This window comes from Mirounga angustirostris, unplaced genomic scaffold, assembly GCF_029215605.1.
Source record: "Mirounga angustirostris isolate CCGP_5_RB_7025 unplaced genomic scaffold, mMirAng1.0.hap1 SCAF_4, whole genome shotgun sequence".
NCBI lineage: Eukaryota > Metazoa > Chordata > Mammalia > Carnivora > Phocidae > Mirounga > Mirounga angustirostris.
The window spans coordinates 159,561,053-159,581,749 of NW_026991712.1; the positions used below are offsets into that span (position 1 = coordinate 159,561,053).

The 20,697-nt window shown below is 40.8% G+C and overlaps 1 protein-coding gene across 5 annotated transcripts in view; it reads left to right on the forward strand.

Moving 5' to 3' along the window:
- Window positions 1-241: 241 nt before the first annotated feature.
- Window positions 242-20,697, forward strand: part of TRIT1 (tRNA isopentenyltransferase 1) — a 44,982-nt gene continuing 24,526 nt past the window's right edge. For 3 of the 5 annotated variants that reach the window (XR_010410983.1, XM_064589385.1, XM_064589386.1), the window contains exon 1: window positions 242-426. Coding sequence is in view for 2 of the 5 variants with exons in the window: in XM_064589385.1 (XP_064445455.1) it covers window positions 253-426 (174 nt within the window). In the remaining 3 variants the exon portion in view is untranslated. The remainder of the gene's footprint in view (window positions 427-20,697) is intronic. The other 2 variants (XM_064589387.1, XM_064589388.1) reach the window with 1 other exon arrangement.

Below are 20,697 nucleotides of genomic sequence, written 5' to 3' on the forward strand. Positions count from 1 at the left end.
AGGAGATAGTTTTAAAAAATCGATCTCTTTAATAAATTGATTATCAGTTGTTAAAAAAACAAAAAGGAGAAAGGAGATCGTCGAGGCTCTGACACCAGCTAGTTGATGGCAGTCACGTCGGGAGCCTCTCAAGCTTGGAAACCATCGCTTCGCCCCTCCCCCCATCCTCCTCACGGAGCCCCAGGTATGCGCAGGCGCACCGACGGTTGCCATGGGGACAGCTGCTCCCGCGCAAGCGCAGATATCTTCAAAATGGCGGCGGCGGCGGCTGCACGAGCAGTTTTTGTGGGCTCCGGGCTCCGGGCCCTGCCACGAACACTGCCTCTTGTAGTGATTCTCGGGGCCACGGGCACTGGCAAATCCACCCTGGCGTTGCAGCTAGGCCAACGGCTCGGTGGCGAAATCGTCAGCGCTGACTCCATGCAGGTATGATAGTGCGGCTGGCCCCGGGCCTGCGAAACCCAGAGGCCGCCTGCGGGCCTCTGGCCGAGTGGATGCCCTGTCGCATGGTGGTAGTGATTGAACCCCGAGGCTTGTGGGGCGGAGTGGGTCGGTGAAGGGAACCCATAATTACTAGATGCCCACCATGTGCCAGACATAATGTCAGGCGATTGATTCCGTTTCCTCATCTCATTTACTTCTCACGACGTTGCTGTTGGTAGATACCATCTCCATTGACACTTGAGGGAATTCACCTAGGGAGACGAAACGGCTTTCTCCGTGTCACATAGCGAATAAGTGAAGGAGATGGCATTTGAACCTATAGGGTTGACAGGCGTCCAATAAATACCTGTTGAATGAAAATTATTGCAGAGCTTTTGCTATTTAGAGTCAGCGACACCGGTATAAATCGGTTACCATCTATGAGTAGCTCCCGAGGGAATGGAACAGGGTGGATATTCAGGAGACCTGCATTCTAGGTCCGAATCTGCCGTCGGCCACGTGAGCTTAATGTATCTGTAAAGTGGAAAAAATGCCACCTACCTCACAGGGCTGTAGTGCTTAATAAGTGAGAGCGTGAGTTTTAGAATGAAGAGCAGGGTCCTGGAGAAGGCCAGGGCCAGGCACCTGGTAAATGTTATGTTTAAGTTGAGATTTTTAACTCCCTACTGGCTGATGGGAGTCAGGAGGCTTTGTCCTCTTCCTTGAGTTAGAGGGAAGCCGAGGAGTGTAATACACCTGGCACCTGGGTGCATTTGGGCTCGGGTTGAGAGTGGGTGACATTTTGGGTAAATCTGTGATGGAGGAATTATAAACACTATTTATTGAAGATAATTTTCAGTTAATGAGTTTTTACAGAGTAAATGAGTTTTTACAGAGTAAATGAGGCACTGAGTCTGGCACCTACCTGATGGGTACTCAGCAAGGAAGAGCATTCCTTCTCACCGTTGCACCCCATAAATCTCTGGGCATGGTTTCTACCTTTATTAGTTCATTTGGAGTGACATGACCATCAACACACATGAAATGATTAGGATAATTCAACAAATGTTGGTTTGCAACCTCTATTTTGTGTCAGCTTCGAGAGACAGACTTTACCTCAAATCCCAGCCCTGTCTTTTCTAAGATGTGTGACTTCAGCCTGACCTCTTTGTGCCTTTGTTTCTTCTGTAAAACAGGAAGAAGAATATCAATAACACAACATAATTGTGATGATTGATGTGATAAAGTATGTAAAGCACTTAATACAATGTATGGTGCATAGTGCTAAAAATATGATGGGTGCTATTTTCTGCAAGGCCCTTTTGGAGAGAGAACATCATAATCCCTGTCCTCAGGGAGTTTTAGTCCAGCTAAACATGAAATAAAGCAGTTAGAAAGTGTTTGAACTGTAATATTAATGATGCTCTTTGCAAGGTGGATGGGGTAGGGAGGAGAGAAACTACAAGTGTTAGATTTTATACTAAACCATACAATTTCTGAAAAGGGAGAAATCAATGAAGACTGGTATAGTCATGGAAAGCTCTCTGAAAAGGGACTTGAAAGGTGAAGTTTGGATAGATAAGAAAGAAGAAAAGGTATGTCAAAGAAGGAACGTGAATCAAGGTTTAGAAGGTGAACTGAGCATAGTGTTATGTAGGACAATGAAAGGAGGATGTTCATTAGGTATTGTAGATATTGTGGATGGAATGGGGAATGAGTAACATGATGAAGGCAGTGTGTAAGAAGCATTCATTTGTGAACAGTATGCATGATGAATTGGATTTGGGGGTGGGTGTTAGGAATGCAGGGGAAAGGAAAGATGTAACTTTTTTTTTTTTAAAGATATATTTATTTGAGAGAGAGAGCGTGCTTGAGTGAGCCAGGGGAGGGATAGAGGGAGAGGGAGAGAATCTCAAGCAGATTCCTTTCTGAGTGCAGAGCTCACCATGGGGCTTGATCCCGGGACCCTGAGATAATGATCTGAGATGAAATCAAGAGTTGGACGCTTAACTGACTGAGCTTACTCAGGCGCCCCAAGATGTAACGTTTTTGAAGGTATTATCATGTTAAAGTGAGTTGGTCACTGATTGCTCAAAGAAGAAGAATGCACATAATATGACTCAGGATTCAGGTTTGTATGCCTGGGAGAGTATGGTGAGCCTGAAGTCAGGAAGATTTGGCAGGGCACAGGGGGAGTAGCAACAGGACATCCAAGGGGAAAGTCTATGGATGGGTGGAGAGTGCAGCAGGTATGACCCCACTTCAGGACTCTTGTACTTATTAGCCTCTGCCTGGTGGCACTTCTTCCTCTATTTAACCGTGTGGCTTGCTTTCTCTCTACATTCACGTCTTTACTAAGATGTCACCTTACTGAAGCCTTCTCTGATCATCCCATTTAAAATAACACACCACTGGTTCCCTGTTCCCCATCTTTCTCATATAGTAAACATTAGTCTTTGTCAGGGGAATGTTCCCAGTAAATCATCTTAATTTTACATCTGTTTGTTTGTTTGTTTGTTTTTAGATTTTATTTATTTATTTATTTGAGAGAGAGTGCACCATCATGAGTGGGGGGAGGGGCAAAGGGAGAGGGCGAAGCAGACTCCCACTGAGCAGAAGGCCTGACATGGGGCCCCATCCCAGGACCCTGGGATCATGACCTGAGCCGAAGGGAGATGCTTAATTGACTGAGACACCCAGGCGCCCCAATTTTACATCTATTTTTAAGTAAGTTAGTGGGTTCTGGCCATGAGTGTTGTATATAGCTCTGTAATAGCTATTATCCATTTCTCAGAAGTGTTTTTTTTTTTTTTAAGATTTTATTTATTTTTTTGACAGAGAGAGACATAGCGAGAGCAGGAACACAAGCAGGGGGAGCGGAAGAGGGAGAAGCAGGCTTCCCTGCCGAGCAGGGAGCCCGATGTGGGACTTGATCCCAGGACTCTGGGATCATGACCTGAGCCGAAGGCAGACGCTTAACGACTGGGCCACCCAGGCGCCCTCTCAGAAGTGTTTCTTTACTCATAGCTGTGTACCATAAGGTTGAGGTTGCCAGAGGTCTTGTTGGGTGTAAAATAGATCATGTCAGTGTGCCTCATATAGTGCTGATGATATGGTAGACCTTAGTATTTGATGAAGTATTTGTTGACTTGCCTTATTAAAACAGCACATCTTTTTTTAAAATTTTATTTTATTATGTTAGTCATCATACATTACATCATTAGTTTTTGATGTAGTGTTCCATGATCATTGTTTGTGTATAACACCCAGTGCTCCATGCAATATGTGCTCTCCTTAATACCCATCACCGGCCACCCCCCCTCCCCTCTAAAACCCTCAGTTTGTTTCTCAGAGTCCATAATCTCTCATGGTTCGTCCTCCCCTCTGATTTTCCCCCCTTCATTTTTCCCTTCCTACTATCTTTTTTTTTTTTTAACGTAAAATATATTTGTTTCAGAGGTACAGGTCTGTGATTCGTCAGTGTTAGACAATTCACAGCGCTCGCCATAGCACATACCCTCCCCAATGTCTATCACCCAGCCACCCCATCCCTCCCACACCCCACCACTCCAGCAACCCTCAGTTTGTTTCCTGAGATTAAGAGTCTCTTATGTTTGTCTCCCTCTCTGGTTTCATCTTGTTTCATTTTTTCCTCCCTTCCCGTATGCTCTTCTGTCTTGTTTCTTAAATTCCTCATATCAGTGAGATCATATGATACTTGTCTTTCTCTGATTGACTTATTTCACTTAGCATAATACCTTGTAGTTCCATCCACATCGTTGCAAATGGCAAGATTTCGTGTTTTTTGTTTGTTTTTTTTGTTTTTTGATGGCTGCATAATATTCCATTGTATATATACACCACATCTTCTTTATCCATTCATCTGTTGTTGGACATCTTGGCTCTTTCCATAGTTTGGCTACTGTGGGCATTGCTGCTATAAACATTGGGGTGCACATACCCCTTCGGATCACTACATTTGTATCTTTGGGGTAAATACCCAGTAATGCAATTGCTGGGCCATAGGGTAGCTCTATTTTCAACCTTTTGAGGAACCTCCATACTGTTTTCCAGAGTGGCTGCACCAGCTTGCACTCCCACCAACAGTGTAGGAGGGTTCCCCTTTCAGAAACCGCATCCTTGCCAACATCTGTTGTTTCCTGATTTGCTAATTTTAGCCATTCTCATTGGTGTGAGGTGGTATCTCCTTGAGGTTTTGATTTGTATTTCCCTGATGCCAAGTGATGTTGAACACTTTTTCATGTGTCTTAAAACGGCACATCTTGATCCATTCAGATTTTTCCTGTGGTTATATAAGTAACTAGGATATGAGACTTAAATTTCTTTCATCCTAGGGATGCCATGAGTGTTAATTAATGTATGAAAACACTTGAAGATTATTGAGCTTTCTGAACTGGCTGTAGGTTGTGTTTAGTTTTGATTATATCATGGATATTTGTAACATTTCCTCTTGGTCCCCATTGGAAGACTTTGACCTTTGATTTTACTTTTCAGTCCAAATAATGATATAAAGTATCTCTGCCCCATTTACGTGGCTATACACAGTTCTTCATTTCTGCCTTTGCTTACATGCCCCTGTTACCTGTTCCCCTTGTTTTCTACCCAGTGGAGGGAGATGGTACTTTTCAATGACTTGATGTTGACTCAAAATTTTTGGTAAGCATGTGAACAAAATGACATTTAAAAAAAGAATTGAAGTATAGTTGATACACATGTCACATTAGTTTCAGGTGTACAAAATGACATTCTTAAAAAAAAATGGCATTCTTAATGTTGGATTACCAGCTCCTTGAAAGAACATTTTCAATTTCAAATAAGTACACAGGCAGAATGATAGTAACTTAAATTTGTATAGCAAATTTTATAAAATACTTACAGATGCTTTTTATTCTCGCTATAACCTTGTAAGGTAGATATTGTCATTTCACAGGTCAAGGAAACAGGCTTTGCAGTAAGGTCTTAACAGTAAGTAACAAACCTGGACTTGAACATAGGTATTTACTTTCCATGCCCGCTGCCTTGTCCACACAAAGCCATACCCTTTAGATGAGGCAGGAGCAGTGGTCCTCAGTCATTAGAGAGTATTTCTTAACTTGTGCCACTCTTCTTTCTCAGGAGTGTGCTACATTTTGATCAGAATTTAAAATGTATTTTAGGGGGCACCTGGGTGGCTCAGTCAGTTAAGCGTCTGCCTTCAGCTCAGATCATGATCCCAGGGTCCTGGGATCGAGCCCCACATCGGGCTCCCTGCTCAGCGGGAAACCTGCTTCTCCCTCTCCCACTCCCCCTGCTTGTGTTCCTTCTCTCACTGTGTCTCTCTCTGTCAAATAAATAAATAAATAAAAATCTTAAAAAAAAAATGTATTTTAGGATTCATATTGTGATAGTGTGAATTCGTAGTGATGTCTGTCCAGTGGAGTGTTGAGCTTAGTGGTGGCCACATGATGTGTTGCTTAAGGGGATAAAACTTGCTGCAACTAAGAGATATAATTTAATGTCAGTAATTTAATGATACCTGGAGAGAATGTTTGCTGAAACCAAGGGGAACACTTGCCCTTGTGGATAGCCTAGATGGAGCAGTAAACTTTGTTGTACAGCCACACAGACCAAAGGGTGACCAAATGGAAAGTGTGATAATTAGAAAGTTCTTTCAAGGTTCCAAGTTGATCTTTTAAAAAACAAATATTTGCATTTTAATAATCCCTTTTGGAATGATGTCCAGAATTTTGCATTTCAGAAGTGTACTAGTAATTCAAAAAGGATTGCAAAATAACATCTTAAAACTTAAATTGTTTTGCACCTAATACTTACTTTGTCATCCCTTTGTCCTACCTTAACTGTAGGGCCATCACTTTGTGCTACCTTAACTGTAGGGTGATCCCCCTTGGGGCAGTTCCCATCCAGGGAAAGTGATTATTTTGTAAACATTGAATAAGTAAGTGCTTTAAGTATTGAGGTATTTAAGTCTTTGAGGGAAAATCACAATGGAGTGTTAAGGGTGGTATATCTAGCATGATAATATTGTCATGGAGCCTGATAATGACTTGTCTCTTTAGCCATGTAGCATCTGAAGATCCTGCCTGGCTTCTTGCTTCCCATTCTCACGTACTTAATTTGTTGAGTGGGACGTCAGAAACACTCTCTGAGGAATTACTTGCTTAGGGCCTCCTGCTGGGCTCTACTTTGGATTTCTGCGTGGCAGGTGTGACAAAAATGAGAAACAATATTTGTGCTTAATTTCCTGAGTTTTCCAAACCCCAATTTCACAAATTATAGAAACTAAATATTGTTAGCAGTAAGAGTCTACATTTAAGGAGGGACAGGTAATGCAATCCCTGTTTTCCAGGATGGAAAAACTGAGGCCCAGAATATTAAAGAGCACACTAGAGATCGCAGTGCAAGACACTGGTACACCTGGGAATTGGATCTGGGTCTTCTGACTCCTGTGTAGTGTCTGATATATTGCAGGAAGATGATACTGAAGGTCTTCCTTTCAGTCTGAGTCTTTTTCTTGGCATGTAAATTCAAGGTACAATGCACTGCCTTCAGTCACTGGATGTAACATTGTACTGAGAAACATGAAGGCACTTGCCAAAAGATGTACAATGACTGCCTGGAAATACAGACTGCCAACTATATGCCAAGAGAAAAATAAACAAAGTGTTCTATTTGGGTTTATAGAGAGGAAGTATCTCTAATGCCTTAGTTCTTCAAGTCCTGTGGAGAAGCAGTAGTCATACATAGGAGCACAGTTCCCTTTGTGTTTGTCCAAACCTACAAGAGGAGAAGCAAATGATTTTTGGCAGCCTGACTAGTGAGCAGGCTATGTGTCATGTAATAGACGCGGAGTTCTCCGTTCTTTTTGTTTGCTTCGGGACATAATTTAGGGGCAGTGTTTTTTGTTTTTGTTTTTTTTTAACCGAAGGACTGTTTGTCTGATAGTGCTCAAGAAGATGTGGGATGCATGGGGGAGGGATATGAAAGAGAGATGGGAGAGTGGATCACAGTGGCTTAGTAGGACATGAAATAAAAGTCACAAAAACCTGTTAACCAGGAGAGATGGGAGCTATCTTGGAGGCTGTTTGCCATGACTGACAGAGGTGGTCTTTAAAAAAAGAAAAAACCGAGCCTGACAAGAGGCTAAGAAGGAAATCTCAAAATTTTTGACTCATCTAAAAAATCTGAATGAGTTTCTAGATCCCTTAGATCACCTCCATTGTGACTGAGTTTAGTTTTCCTTTGCCTACAGTATTAAACCTGGGTGGGTTGTTCATATACTGTATATTCACTTTTTTGCAGCTGTGGGAAGAACTCTGGAATCAAACATCCTATGTTACGTAGGGAAAGAGAAGTTACCACTGGCCAAATGAGAAACCATAGGAGAGCACAGATGGGACTTGCAGGTTCCGATCTGTGAGGATGAAGTGCTGCCCTGATGCTTCAGTGCCTGGGGCAGGGTGTTGAAACAGCTCTTCAAAGGGAATGTATATTCAAGGGGTAAAAGTTATTTGGGGTAAATAGGAATTCACCTATATGATTTGTATGTTCTTGTATGTGGCTTAGCCAAGTTGGTTTTGATTTCTTGTATAGTTGGAATTCTTCAGATAAATTTGAGTAAGACTGGGGTCCTGTTTGCTTCCTTGCTTACCTTTGGGACCCTAGTTCTGAGCTAGAGCTTCACTGCTCCTTCCTCATTGTGTCATCCAGAGTTCAAGGTCTTACCACAATACCATGAATCATCATCATCATCATCACAACGTAGAAAACAATAATAGTGTATATGCCAGGTACTGTTCTAAAAGTTTGACATATATTATCTTATTTAATCTCCTTACCACAGCCTTGTGAGGTAGGCACCATTATTATCTCAGCCCTACAGAAAATTACTTTCTTGAACCCTCATCTCTGTGCTTTTCTATGTTTTTTCCTCCACCTCTTCTTATTTATCCATCCTGTATCCCATTCTTTTTTTTTTTAAGATTTTATCCATTTATTTGAGAGAGAGCACAAGCAGGAGGAGCAGCAGAGGGAGAGGGAGAAGCAGACTTCCCACTGAGCAGGGAGCCCGATGTGGGGCTCAGTCTCAGGACCCCGAGATCATGACCTGAGCCGAAGGCAGCCGCCTAACCGACTGAGCCACCAAGGCGCCCCCTGCATAGCATTCTTTTCCTCTGTACCACAGTATACATTTTATCAGGCAGAGGAGGAAGACTTTTCCTGACAAAAGAATAGCATGAGCAAAATAAAGGAAGAATAGAAGTGTATGGTCTGTTTTCAAGGAGTGACCAGCAATTATCTGGCATAGAGGATACTTGAGGGACAGTAGTAGGAGGTGAAACTAAAAATATGGGACCCTGTGAACAAATTGTAGAGGACCTTGAAAGGCAAATGCCAGGAGGTGTGGGGTTTTAAACATGGAAGTGATAGTAAATCTGTTTCATTGGGTAACTCTGGTGGCTAAGTGGAGAGTGGGTTAGAGAGGGATAAACAGCTTAGGATTCCGATACATTAGCCTGGATAAGAGGGGCTGGCATTGGACTGTGGCTAGGGAGAAGAGGTAACCATTTTGACATTTTGGAGACAGAATCAGTAGGATTTTGGTTATTGAACTGGAAGTATTATGAGAAAAAATGATGGAGAACAAAGCCTTTTTGTATTTAGAAAAAAGAGATACGCTTCCTGAAAAAAATCCAAATTGGGCGCCTGGGTGGCTCAGTTCGTTAAGCGACTGCCTTCAGCTCAGGTCATGATCCTGGAGTCCCTGGATCGAGTCCCGCATCGGGCTCCCTGCTCGGCAGGGAGTCTGCTTCTCCCTCTGACCCTCCTCCCTCTCATGCTCTCTGTCTCTCATTCTCTCTCTCTCAAATAAATAAATAAAATCTTAAAAAAAAAAAAAATCCAAATTAACACAGAAAAGTACAAAGGAAATATCACCATAGTCTTAGCATCCAGAGGTAACCATTTTAACGTGTTGGTGCACATCCTTTCAGATATTTGTGTATTTATGCACATGTGTTTATGTGTTCTTTCCCCCCGATTTTATTGTGGTAAAATACACATAAAATTTACCACCTTAACCTTTGTTTTTTAAAGTAAATTCTATGCCCAGTGTTAAGCTCAAATTCTGGCCCTGAGATCAGGAGTCACATGCTGCATCAACTGAGTCGGCCAGGCACCTCCATCTTAACCATTTTTAAGTGTACAGCTCAGTGGTATTAAATACATTCATAATGCTGTGTAACCATCATCATCATCTATCTCCGTAACTCTTTTCATCTTGTAAAACTGAAACTCTCTACTCATTAAACAATACCTCCCCATTCCTCCTTTCTCCCAACCCTTGGTAACCACCATTCTACTTTATATGTCTATGATTTTGACTGCTCTTAAGTACCTCACATAAGTGGAATCAAAAATATCTGTCTCTTTTGTGACTGGCTTATTTCACTTAGCATAATGTCCTCAAGGTTCATCCATGTGTATATGTTTTTACATAAATTGACTTGTACATTTCATATTCTTCTGTATCCTGCTTGCCCCTCCCCCCCAAAATGTTATGGGTATCTTTATGTGTTAATGTATGTTACTGTACATCAGTGGTCTCAATCTGGGGTCATTTTGGCCCCCCCCAGGGGACATTTGCAATTTTTGGAGACATTTTTGGTTATAACAACTGGGGAGGTGGATTCCTGACATCTAGTGGGTAGAGACCACGAGTGCTGCTAAAGATCCTACTATGCATAAAACAGCTCCTCACAACAAAGAATTATCTGGCCCAAAATATCAGTATATTGTACCAAGGTTAAGAAACTCTGTTCTACATTATTCTTGTTTGTTAAATTTTGAAGTAATTATAGATATACACAAGAGTTTCAAAGATAGTGCAGAGGGTTCTTGTATACCCTTTACCCAACTTTTCCTACAATTAGCATCTTAAATCATCTTGGTACATTTCCAAAATTAAGAAATTGACATAGTTGTAATACTGTTAACTGTAGACTTTATTTGGATTTCACCAGTTTTTCTACTAATATCTTCTGTTTTTGGGATCCCATCTAGGGTCCCACATTGCCTTTAGTCATCATGTCTCCTTCGGCTCCTCCAATCTGTAATAGTTTCTCAGGTTCTTCCAGTCTGTGACTTTGATACTTTTGAAGGGTACTACTGGTCAGCTCTTCTGTAGAATGCTTCTCAATTTGGGTTTTCTGATGGTTTCTCATGATGACACTAGCATTACAGATTTGGGGAAAGCATACCGCAGAGGTGAAGTACCCTTCTCATTACATTATATCAGGGTATGATGGCAACATGACTTATTTCTGGTGATGGTAACCTTGATCATTTAGTTTGGGATGTATCTGCCAGATTTTGCCATTGTGCAGTCCCTTATTATACTCTATTTGTTAGAAATGAGTTGCGGGGCGCCTGGGTGGCTCAGTCGTTAAGCGTCTGCCTTCGGCTCAGGTCATGATCCCAGGGTCCTGGGATCGAGTCCCACATCGGGCTCCCTGCTCGGCGGGAAGCCTGCTTTTCCCTCTCCCACTCCCCCTGCTTGTGTTCCTGCTCTCGCTGTCTCTCTCTGTCAAATAAAAAAAAAAAAAAAAAAAAAAAAAAGAAATGAGTTGCTAAGTTCAGCCCACATTGAAGGGGAGGAGATTTAAGCTAGGAAACATACATATGTACACTATTCCATGTATACACAAATATCTATGTTTTTGTCTGTATCTGCATATATATGAAAATAAACATGGGCTTATACGGATATTTCTGACTCTACTCTGGCACCACAAGGTTCATTGTAGTGTTCCTTCCCTTGCCTATTTGTGACTTCTTTCTCAGAGGGTAAGAAATTTGGTTCTCATTGTCTATAACATATTTACCGATTTGTACAACCTGTATAATAGTTTCAGTAGTTACTTATGTGAGAAACAAATTTACCAATTAGGTATGATGTTTGTGTGCAGTTCTTTTTGTTCATTTTAGCCTTATAGTATCTAGTCATAGTGATGTTTTACACAGTTATTGAGTAAACTCCTTTTTTTCCCTTCCACTGTCCTTCAGTGAGGTTATGCTATACATTTGTAATACAGGTAGATTCATTTGTTGCAGTCTGCATTCTATCCTGGGTTCCCCAGACATTCTGGTTATTTTTTTTTTTTTTAAAGATTTTATTATTTATTTGAGAGAGAGCATGAGAGGGAAGAGGGTCAGAGGGAGAAGCAGACTCCCCGCTGAGCAGGGAGCCCGATGCGGGACTCGATCCAGTGACTCCAGGATCATGACCTGAGCCGAAGGCAGTTGCTTAACCAACTGAGCCACCCAGGCGCCCACATTCTGGTTATTTTTTTAAGAATTGTATACAGTAAAGTATATTCTTTGTTGAGTACAGTTTTATTGGTTTTGACAAATACAGTCAGGTATCCACCTTTACAGTACCATCCTGAACAGTTCCATCACTCTAAAAATTGCCTTGCATGGCCTCTGTAGTCAGCTCTTCTACCTACCTCAACTTTCAACAACCACTGATTTGTTTTCTATCCCCATGGTTTTGCCTTTTCCACAGTGTAATGTACTTGGAGTCATACAATATGCAGCCTAAGTGACTTTTTCCCTTAGCAGAATACATTTTATTATTTATTTTTATTTATTATTATTTTTAAAGATTTTATTTATTTATTTGACACAGAGAGAGAGCACAAGCCGGGGGAGCCGCAGGAAGAGGAAGAGGGAGAAGCAGGCTCCCTGCTGAGCAAGGAGCCTGATGCAGGACTCATCCCAGGACCCTGGGATCATGACCTGAGCCAAAGGCAGATGCCCAACCAACTGAGCCACCCAGGCGCCCTGCAGAGTACATTTTAAATTTTCTCCCATGTTGTTGCATGAGTCCGTTACTCTTTATTGCTGAGTGTCATTCCATTGTATGAATGTACCCTAGTATGTCCATTCACCTTTGAGAGGACATCTGGGTTTCCAGTTTTTAGCACTTACTTGGTGCTATTATAGACATTCGTGTGCCAGTGGTTTAACTTTAAAAATTATAAAGTTTTTTCCAAAATGGCTATGCCATTTTGCATTCCAACCAGCAGTGAATAAGAATTTCTGTTCTTCTGTATTCTCTCCAGGATTTGTTTTTGTTTTTGTTTTTTAATTTTAGCAATTCTAATTGGTGTGTACTGGTATCTCATGGTGGTCAATTTACATTTCCCTAAAGGCTAATGATGTTGAGCATCTTTTCATATGCTTATTTGCCATCTGTGTATCTAAAGTGTCTGTCAGATCTTTTGGGGGTCTGTTTGTCTTACTGACTTTTAAGAGTTCTTTATATATCCTGGGTACAAATCCTTTATCAGATATGTTATTTGCAAATATTTTCTCCTGCTTTGTGGCTTAGTTTTTCATTTTCTTCACAATGTCTTTCACAGAAGTCTTAAATTTTTCATAAAGTCCAGTTTATCTTTTTTTAAATGGATTGTATCTTTGATTTCCTATCCTAAAATTGCCAAACCCAAAGTGATGCAGATTTTCTCACCATTTTTTTAAAGACGTTTTATTTAAAAAAGAAAAGTTTTCTAGTTTTGCATTTTACATTTAGGTCTGTGAGCTATTTTGAAAAAAATTTTGTATAAAGTGTGGGATATTATGGATGTCCAGTTGTGCCAGCACTGTTTTTGAAAGGCTATGCTTTCTCCATTAAATTGCCTTTGTATTTTTGTCAAAAGCCAGTTTATATTTGTGCAGGTCTATTTCTGGGCTGCATTCTGTTCCATTGATCTATGTGTCTATTCTTTTGCCAATATTGCATTGTCTTGATTACTGTGGCTTTATAATAAGTCTTGAAATTGGGTAGTGTAAGCTCTCCAACTTTCTACTTTGTTGTTTTTAATCTCTGTGTAGTCTATTTTATAGGTGTATCGTAATTAGCTAGGTTTCTACCGAAGGACATTTAGAGGGTTGTTTTTTGCTATAATAAATGATGCTGAGATGAACATCTTCACACATACATCTTTTTGGATTGTGTGATTCTCTCTTTAGGATAAATTCCGAGAATGGGAATACTGGATGAGAAGATGCACACATTATCTTTTTTCCCCCCTTCTTCCAATTTTCTAAGATTATTAGAGGTTATACTTACATTATTTTTCTTATTGAGGTGAAATTCACGTAACATCAGCCATTTTATTTTATTTATTTATTTTTTTAAAGATTTTATTTATTTATTTGATTGAGAGCGAGCACAAGTAGGCAGAGTGGCAGACAGAGGGAGAGGAGAAGCAGGCTCCCTGTTGAGCAGAGAGCCCCATGCGGGGCTGATCCCAGGACCCTGGGATCATGACCTGAGCCGAAGATGCTTAACTGACTGAGCCATCTAGGTGCCCCAACATCAGCCATTTTATTTATTTATTTTTTAAAAGATTTTATTTATTTATTTGACAGAGAGAGAGAGAGTGCACAAGCAGGAGGAGTGGCAGGCAGAGGCAGAGGGAGAAGCAGGCTCCCTGCAGAGCAGGGGGAGCCTGATGTGGGACTCGATCCCAGGACCCTGGGATCATGACCTGAGCTGAAGGCAGACGCTTAACCAACTGAGCCACCCAGGCACCCAACATCAGCCATTTTAAAGTGAATGATTCAGGGCACCTGGGTGGCTCAGTTGGTTAAGCGACTGCCTTCGGCTCAGGTCATGATCCTGGAGTCCCTGGATCGAGTCCCGCATCCGGCTCCCTGCTTGGCAGGGAGTCTGCTTCTCCCTCTGACCCTCCCCCCTCTCATGTGCTCTCTCTCATTCTCTCTCTCTCAAATAAATAAATAAAATCTTAGAAAAAAAAATAAAGTGAATGATTCAGGGGCATCTGGCTGATTTAATCAGAACATGTGACTCTTGATCTCAGGGTTATAAGTTAGAGCCCCATGTTGGGTGTAGAGATTACTTAAAAATAAAACGATTCAGTGTCATTTAGTATATTCATGGTGGTGTACAGCCACCACCTCTGTCTAGTTCCAAAATATTTCCACCACCCCCCAAAAAAACCCCATACCCATTAAGCATCTATTCTGCATTTCCCTAAGCAGTTACTCGCCCCACCCCCAAGCCCCTGGCAATCACATCTGCTTTCTGTCTCTAGAGATTTTACCTATTCTGGATATTTCCTATAAATGGGATCATATAATCTGTGACCTTTGTGTCTGGCTTCTCTCACTTATACTTGTAGCATGTGTTGATACTTTATTCCTTTTTATGGTTGAATAATTTTTCATTGTATGAATAGATCACATTTGTCCCATCTGTTGATGGGCATTAGTACTTTAGGCTGTTATGAATAGTGTTGCTGTGAACATGTACACACTTGTTTTCACTTATTTTGGGTATATATGTAGGAGTAGAATTTCTGGGCCATATGATAATTCTGTGTCTAACTTTTTGAGGAATGCCAAACTGGTTTACTTAATGGCTAAACTATTTTAGATTCCCACCAGCAATGTATAAGGGTACCAGTTTCTCTACCTCTTCTCCAATATGTTATTCCCCCCCCCTTTTTTTTAATATAGCTATCCCACTGGGTGTAAAAGTGGTATCACTTTGTAGTTTTGTTTTTTTTTTTAAGATTTTATTTATTTATTTGACAGAGAGAGACAGCGAGAGAGGGAACACAAGCAGGAGAAGTGGGAGAGGGAGAAGCAGGCTTCCCGCTGAGCAGGGAGCCTGATGTGGGGCTCGATCTCAGGACCCTGGGATCATGACCTGAGCCGAAGGCAGACGCTTAACGACTGAGCCACCCAGGCGCCCCAATATCAAGCACTTATATAGTGCTTACCATTTGCCTACCACTATTCTAAATATTTTACTTATATTAAATCTGATCTTCAGAATAACCCAGTGAGGAGTGTAGGTGCTATTATTATCCCCATTTTATAGATTAGGAAACCTGAGGCAAAGAAAAATTAGATACTTAAATAATCTGCAACATACGAAGTTGGGTAGTAGAGCCAGAATTTGAACCTAGGCATTCTGGCTCCATTTTACTCTACTGCCTCTCCCTAACTTAGACATAGACCTCCAAATAATACATACTCTATCATAGGGATCTTAAAATAAAATCACTGAAACCCTCAAAAGTGGGCCAATCTTGAGGCTGTAAAGGTGACACAGAGAGGAACTTTATTATTATTTTAAAAGATTTTATTTATTTGACAGAGAGAGACACAGCGAGAGAGGGAACACAAGCAGGGGGAGGATCAGAGGGAGAAGCAGGCTTCCCACGGAGCAGGGATCCCGATGAGGGACTTGATCCCAGGACCCTGGGATCATGACCTGAGCTGAAGGCAGACGCTTAACGACTGAGCCACCCAGGTGCCCCCCAGAGAGGAACTTTATTATTAATTTTATTTTTTCAAAAGTCCCCTTTTGTTTCTGTCCCAGCATTATAGTCACATGACATTGTCTTTGTGTGTATTTTTAGCTTTCTATCATATTTACTCTTCAGAACCGTGAAGGGGTTCAGTGTATGGAAGCGGTCTTCTCAGTTTCTGAAATTTAATTTCACCTTAGTAAGAATTCATTACTTCAAGCAAACAAACAGACCAAAGTCAAATGGGAATAAAAATTCTACTGGTAAGAGGCAGCAGAAACAACTTGTTATAGGCAGAGCATCCAGGCTTTAGTTGTGTCTCTGCTGCCAGTCAATTATATGTCCAGGGAAGCTCTCTGAGCCTCCATATTCTCAAGTATAAAATTTCAGGTGATCGGACTGGGTGCATGATCTCTGAATTTCCTTATGTCCATGCTTCGCCAGGGCTTGCAGGTGGACCTCAAAGCAGCCATGGTAGAGGCTCTCCATTGCAGTTTCTCATGCTTTAACTTAAAAGTACGTGCCAATTTTGCATTCTCTGCCCTTATCTGTCTGTATTTATTTGGATGTAAAAATGTTTCAAATTCTTTTTATCATTTAGTAAGATTGATGCCCTCGAAGAATGCATAGTAAACTTGTTATATATGCACCTCTCAGTTTGAGAAGCATGGCCTTCTATTAAGATTCTAGTCCTCTTTCCTTTTTTTTTTTTTTTTTAAGATTTTAAGTAATCTTCACACCGTACGTGGGGCTTGAACTTACAACCCCGAGATCAAGAGTCGCATGCTCCACCAACTGAGCCAGCCAGGCACACCCCCCTTTTCTCTTAAATAGGGATAGCCATTGGAAGAAAAGTCATGATCTGCACTACAATCTCTAAGCCGCTCCTCTCATCAGGCTGACTGAATGCATCAGGTACAGGTTCTCTTGCTTTCTGAGCATCTTAATCTGTCTGATTTAGTCAGCATGTCTGCAGTTGAACTTCTGCCAAACAAAGCTAAAAGGAGTAGTTGCCTGCCATGATGCTCCTGCAACTAACTCATTCTTTCTTAATAAAGTGTAAAATTTTTAAAAAGTCATCCTTTTATTAAGAAAGAAAAATTAGGCAAGAGATTGACCTTTTCCCTACTTTTCCACATCTCTTCAGTTGAATAATCAAATACAAATTGAAATTCCTTTAATCAAAAAGGAAAATCAGCTTTCTGCTAATTGCCAACATCCTTTAAAAAAATAATTTTTCCTTTTACCCTTCTATGCCAAGATTCTTTTTTTCTGAAGTTTGGACTATTAGAATTAAAGGTGTTAGAAATGAGGAACTTGAGGTTCCAGGAAAGAAATCTGACTTCCCAAAGTCACAGAGCTGATTTGCATAGAATGGAGATTAGGAACATGGTGGGAAAGAACAATATGAAGTCAGAAGACATGGATTCAAAGTTTGCCTCTGCCACTAACTTGCTGTGTGACTTTGGGCAGGTTACCTAACATATCTAAGTTTTCATTTCCTCATTGGTAAAATGGAGGCCAACATAACTTCATAGGGTATGAAATTTTTAACATAGGATTTAGCACTCTACCTCAGGCACAGAGTATTTATTGAGTAAACTCCATGTATCATTAGGTACTGTGTTAGGTGTTGGGGCTAGGGATAAAATACCCAATTTCTTCCCTTGGAACTTAGAGTCTAATGGAGATAGAACTTACTGTATGTGACTTTAAAATATTTCTGTGATAAAGGTAAATGCAGGGTACTGTGGGGGCACAGAGGAGAAGCACACATGGGGTAGGAATGAGGAGTGATCTCAAGGCAGGCTTTCATCAGGAGGTGATGCTAAAGAGTTTGGGGCTGGATGAGATCAGATTTTCATTTTAGAAAGCTCCCCGGCTGCAGCGTGGACATAAATTGGAGGGGTTATACTGTAAAGGTAGGAAGATCAATGAGGAAGCTGATGGAATGAACAGTCTAGTTGGGAAATCATGAAGCCTTTAGTTGGTGTAATGACAGTGAAGTGACGATGGTGAGCTTTGAGATCATTTTAGGAACTAGTATGGATAAAAGTTGAGAGATTGGAAATGTGGGGAGAGAGAGGGATACAGAGATACTAGGATCACTTCAAGGTTTTTGGTTTGATTATCTCATGGTTCACTCAAGTATAGCTGGAAAGATAAGGAGTTCAATTTTGGACATCGCAGATTACAGGTATCTGGAGTGATGATGATGCTGATAAGGATGATAGCTAACATTTATTGACTGCTTCCTATAGGGCAGGCCCTATTCCATATGCTTTGCATGTATCATTTAATTCTCACCATAACCCTTTGAGGTGGGTTTAAGATGACCCTCACTTTTATAAATAAGAAATCTGAGGCACAGAGAAGTTAAATAACTTGCCCAAGGTTACATAGCTAATAAGTAGTGGAGCCAGCACTTAAATCCAGGCAACCTGGCTCCAGAGTCTTTACTGTTCACAACTTCACTATATTAAATGCCTCTCATTGATGATGAAAATGTCCAGTAGGCAGTTAAATATACAGGTCTGGCATCAATATAGAACTAGATTGTAGATATGGATTTTGGGAGTTAGCACAAAAATGGTTATAGAAGCCATGAGTGTCAGACAGTTCATAGTATAGAAATGCCAGGTAGATACCATAGAGATGGACATTTCTCAATATTGTTGCCATGACAGATATTGCTAATACATCAGTGGTTGGCTTTAGTAGGGAAACTGAGGAAGGGCCAGTGAGATAGGAAGAAAAACTAGAGAGATTGCTGCCATTGAAACTCCAAAGGAGAATGAATTACAGAGAGAGACGAGTAGTATGAGATTATTGGTTTTTCCATTAAACATGTTTTGAAAGCTTAGTAGAAAAGTGTTAATATTTGGCAGTCAGGGTTCATTAGTGATCTCAGAGAGTGAGCTATCCATAGAGCAATGGGTAGCAGCCAGCAGAGAAGGTAGGTGATTGTATTGATTCATAAGCCGTAATTGTGGTTTTCAAAGCAGATGTAATCCATAGAGGCAAGGAAGTGATTGAAGGACTTCAGTATCTAATTTGGATTGGGAAGGAAATGAAGTCAAAAGGGGGAAGGAAAGAAAACAAACAAGTTGGGGGGGCAGATTTTCCTCATGCTTGTAGACAGCAGTGTTGGGCAATCATAGCCAACCTGCACTCAGACAGAGCTCCATGATCTGCCCAGTGCCCAGGATCTTGGTGATTAACACATTCAGTAGGACCACCCTCCAGCATGACAACCATAAAGTGATGGAGCCTTACGTGAGTGGATCCTTAGCGGTACACTTAAAGATTTGGGGGAGTTTCTCCAAGGTAGAATTTCTTTGGATTAGGGTTTCTCAACCTCAGGACTGTTGACATTTTGGGGCCAGATAATTTTTTGTTGTGTGTGTGTATGTGGTGGTGGTGGTGGGGGGGAGTTGTCCTTGCATCGTAGGATGTTTAGCAGCATCCCTGACCTCCACCCACTAGATACCAGCAGCACCTCCACCCTTGCAATTGTGACAGCCAAAAATGTTTCTAGACATTGCCAAATGTCCCCTGGTGGACAGTTCACTTCTGGTTGATAACACAGCTCTAGATTCTGCTGTTGATAACCACAGCTCTAGATTTACTGTTGTAAATTTCACTCACTTTGATTAGCGCCTCTGAGCACTTTAGCTCTGTTGGTTTGGAGAGTTCGGGTTATTTCAGTTTTGTGACCTTTTCCCAAAACCTTTTCAGTCTGGAAATAAACTCTCAATAGAGGTGAGACAGAAGCATATTTCCTTCTAGTACCCAGTTAAATACCTAGAACATTAAATGTTTAGTGCTTATGAGATTTAAAGAAGATAGTTACAGTCAAACTTTATTATCTCTCAGAAACTTTTATATCATTTATCTCTTTATAGTACAGTTATTTGTATCTGTGTCTCTTGCTAGCCTGGACTCCTAGAGGACAGGGACCCTTTATTAATCTTTGAATGCCTAACATCTTGCAGAGTACCTGGCACATAGTAGACTCTCAGTAAATGTTTGCTGAGGTAAGTCAGTCATGTTGATAATTCTAAGTAGGTTAAACCTGTAATTTTTCAGAGTATTTCAGTTGTCAGACCTCACAAAGAGGTCAGAGTTCCCTTACTATTGACAAAATCTGATTTGTGCAGAGAGAAGCATTTTATCCAGTCATTTCTGTGTACACAGATCACAGGTGTCCTCTGGGAGAATAGGAAATGGAACAGAGTGACATGCTGCCTCTAGAAGATAAAACAGATCCTTTAAGCTCTTCCTACCACCCAGGGCTGACCATTTTATAAGTGGAGTCACACTGAAACTATAATCGAAGCTGGAAAATATAAGGCAATCAGCTGCAAACCTAACTTACTCTGGTAGGATGATATTTTCTGGGCAGGTAATAAAATAAGCCCAGTTGTGGGATTTACAATATAAATACCTGTATGGACCAAATGTGACATTTACAGAATTGATTGGTTTCTAAATTTGTTTAGATATTTATCCTTAGTGCAAATGTGTAAAATGTATTGTATTTTTACTTTTTGGCTGGGTGGTATGATTTTAATTGATAAATAATGTATATCATAAAATGCGTAATTCATGGGGCTCCTTGCCTGCTTAATTCATGGAATGTACGACTCTTGTTCTTGGGGATATAGGTTCAAGCCCCATGTTGGGTGTAGAGATTACTTAAAAATAAAATCTAAAAAAATCCATAATTCATAACTGTACAGTTCAGTAAGTTATCAAAAAAGTGAAAATACCTGTGTAATCAAAACTCAGTTCAAGGAATAGAACATTACCAGTTCCTCTCAATAATTTTGAAAGTTATGATATGATCCAGCAATTCCACTTCTGGGTATATATTGAAAAGAATTGCAAAATTCAAGGGATGCCTGGG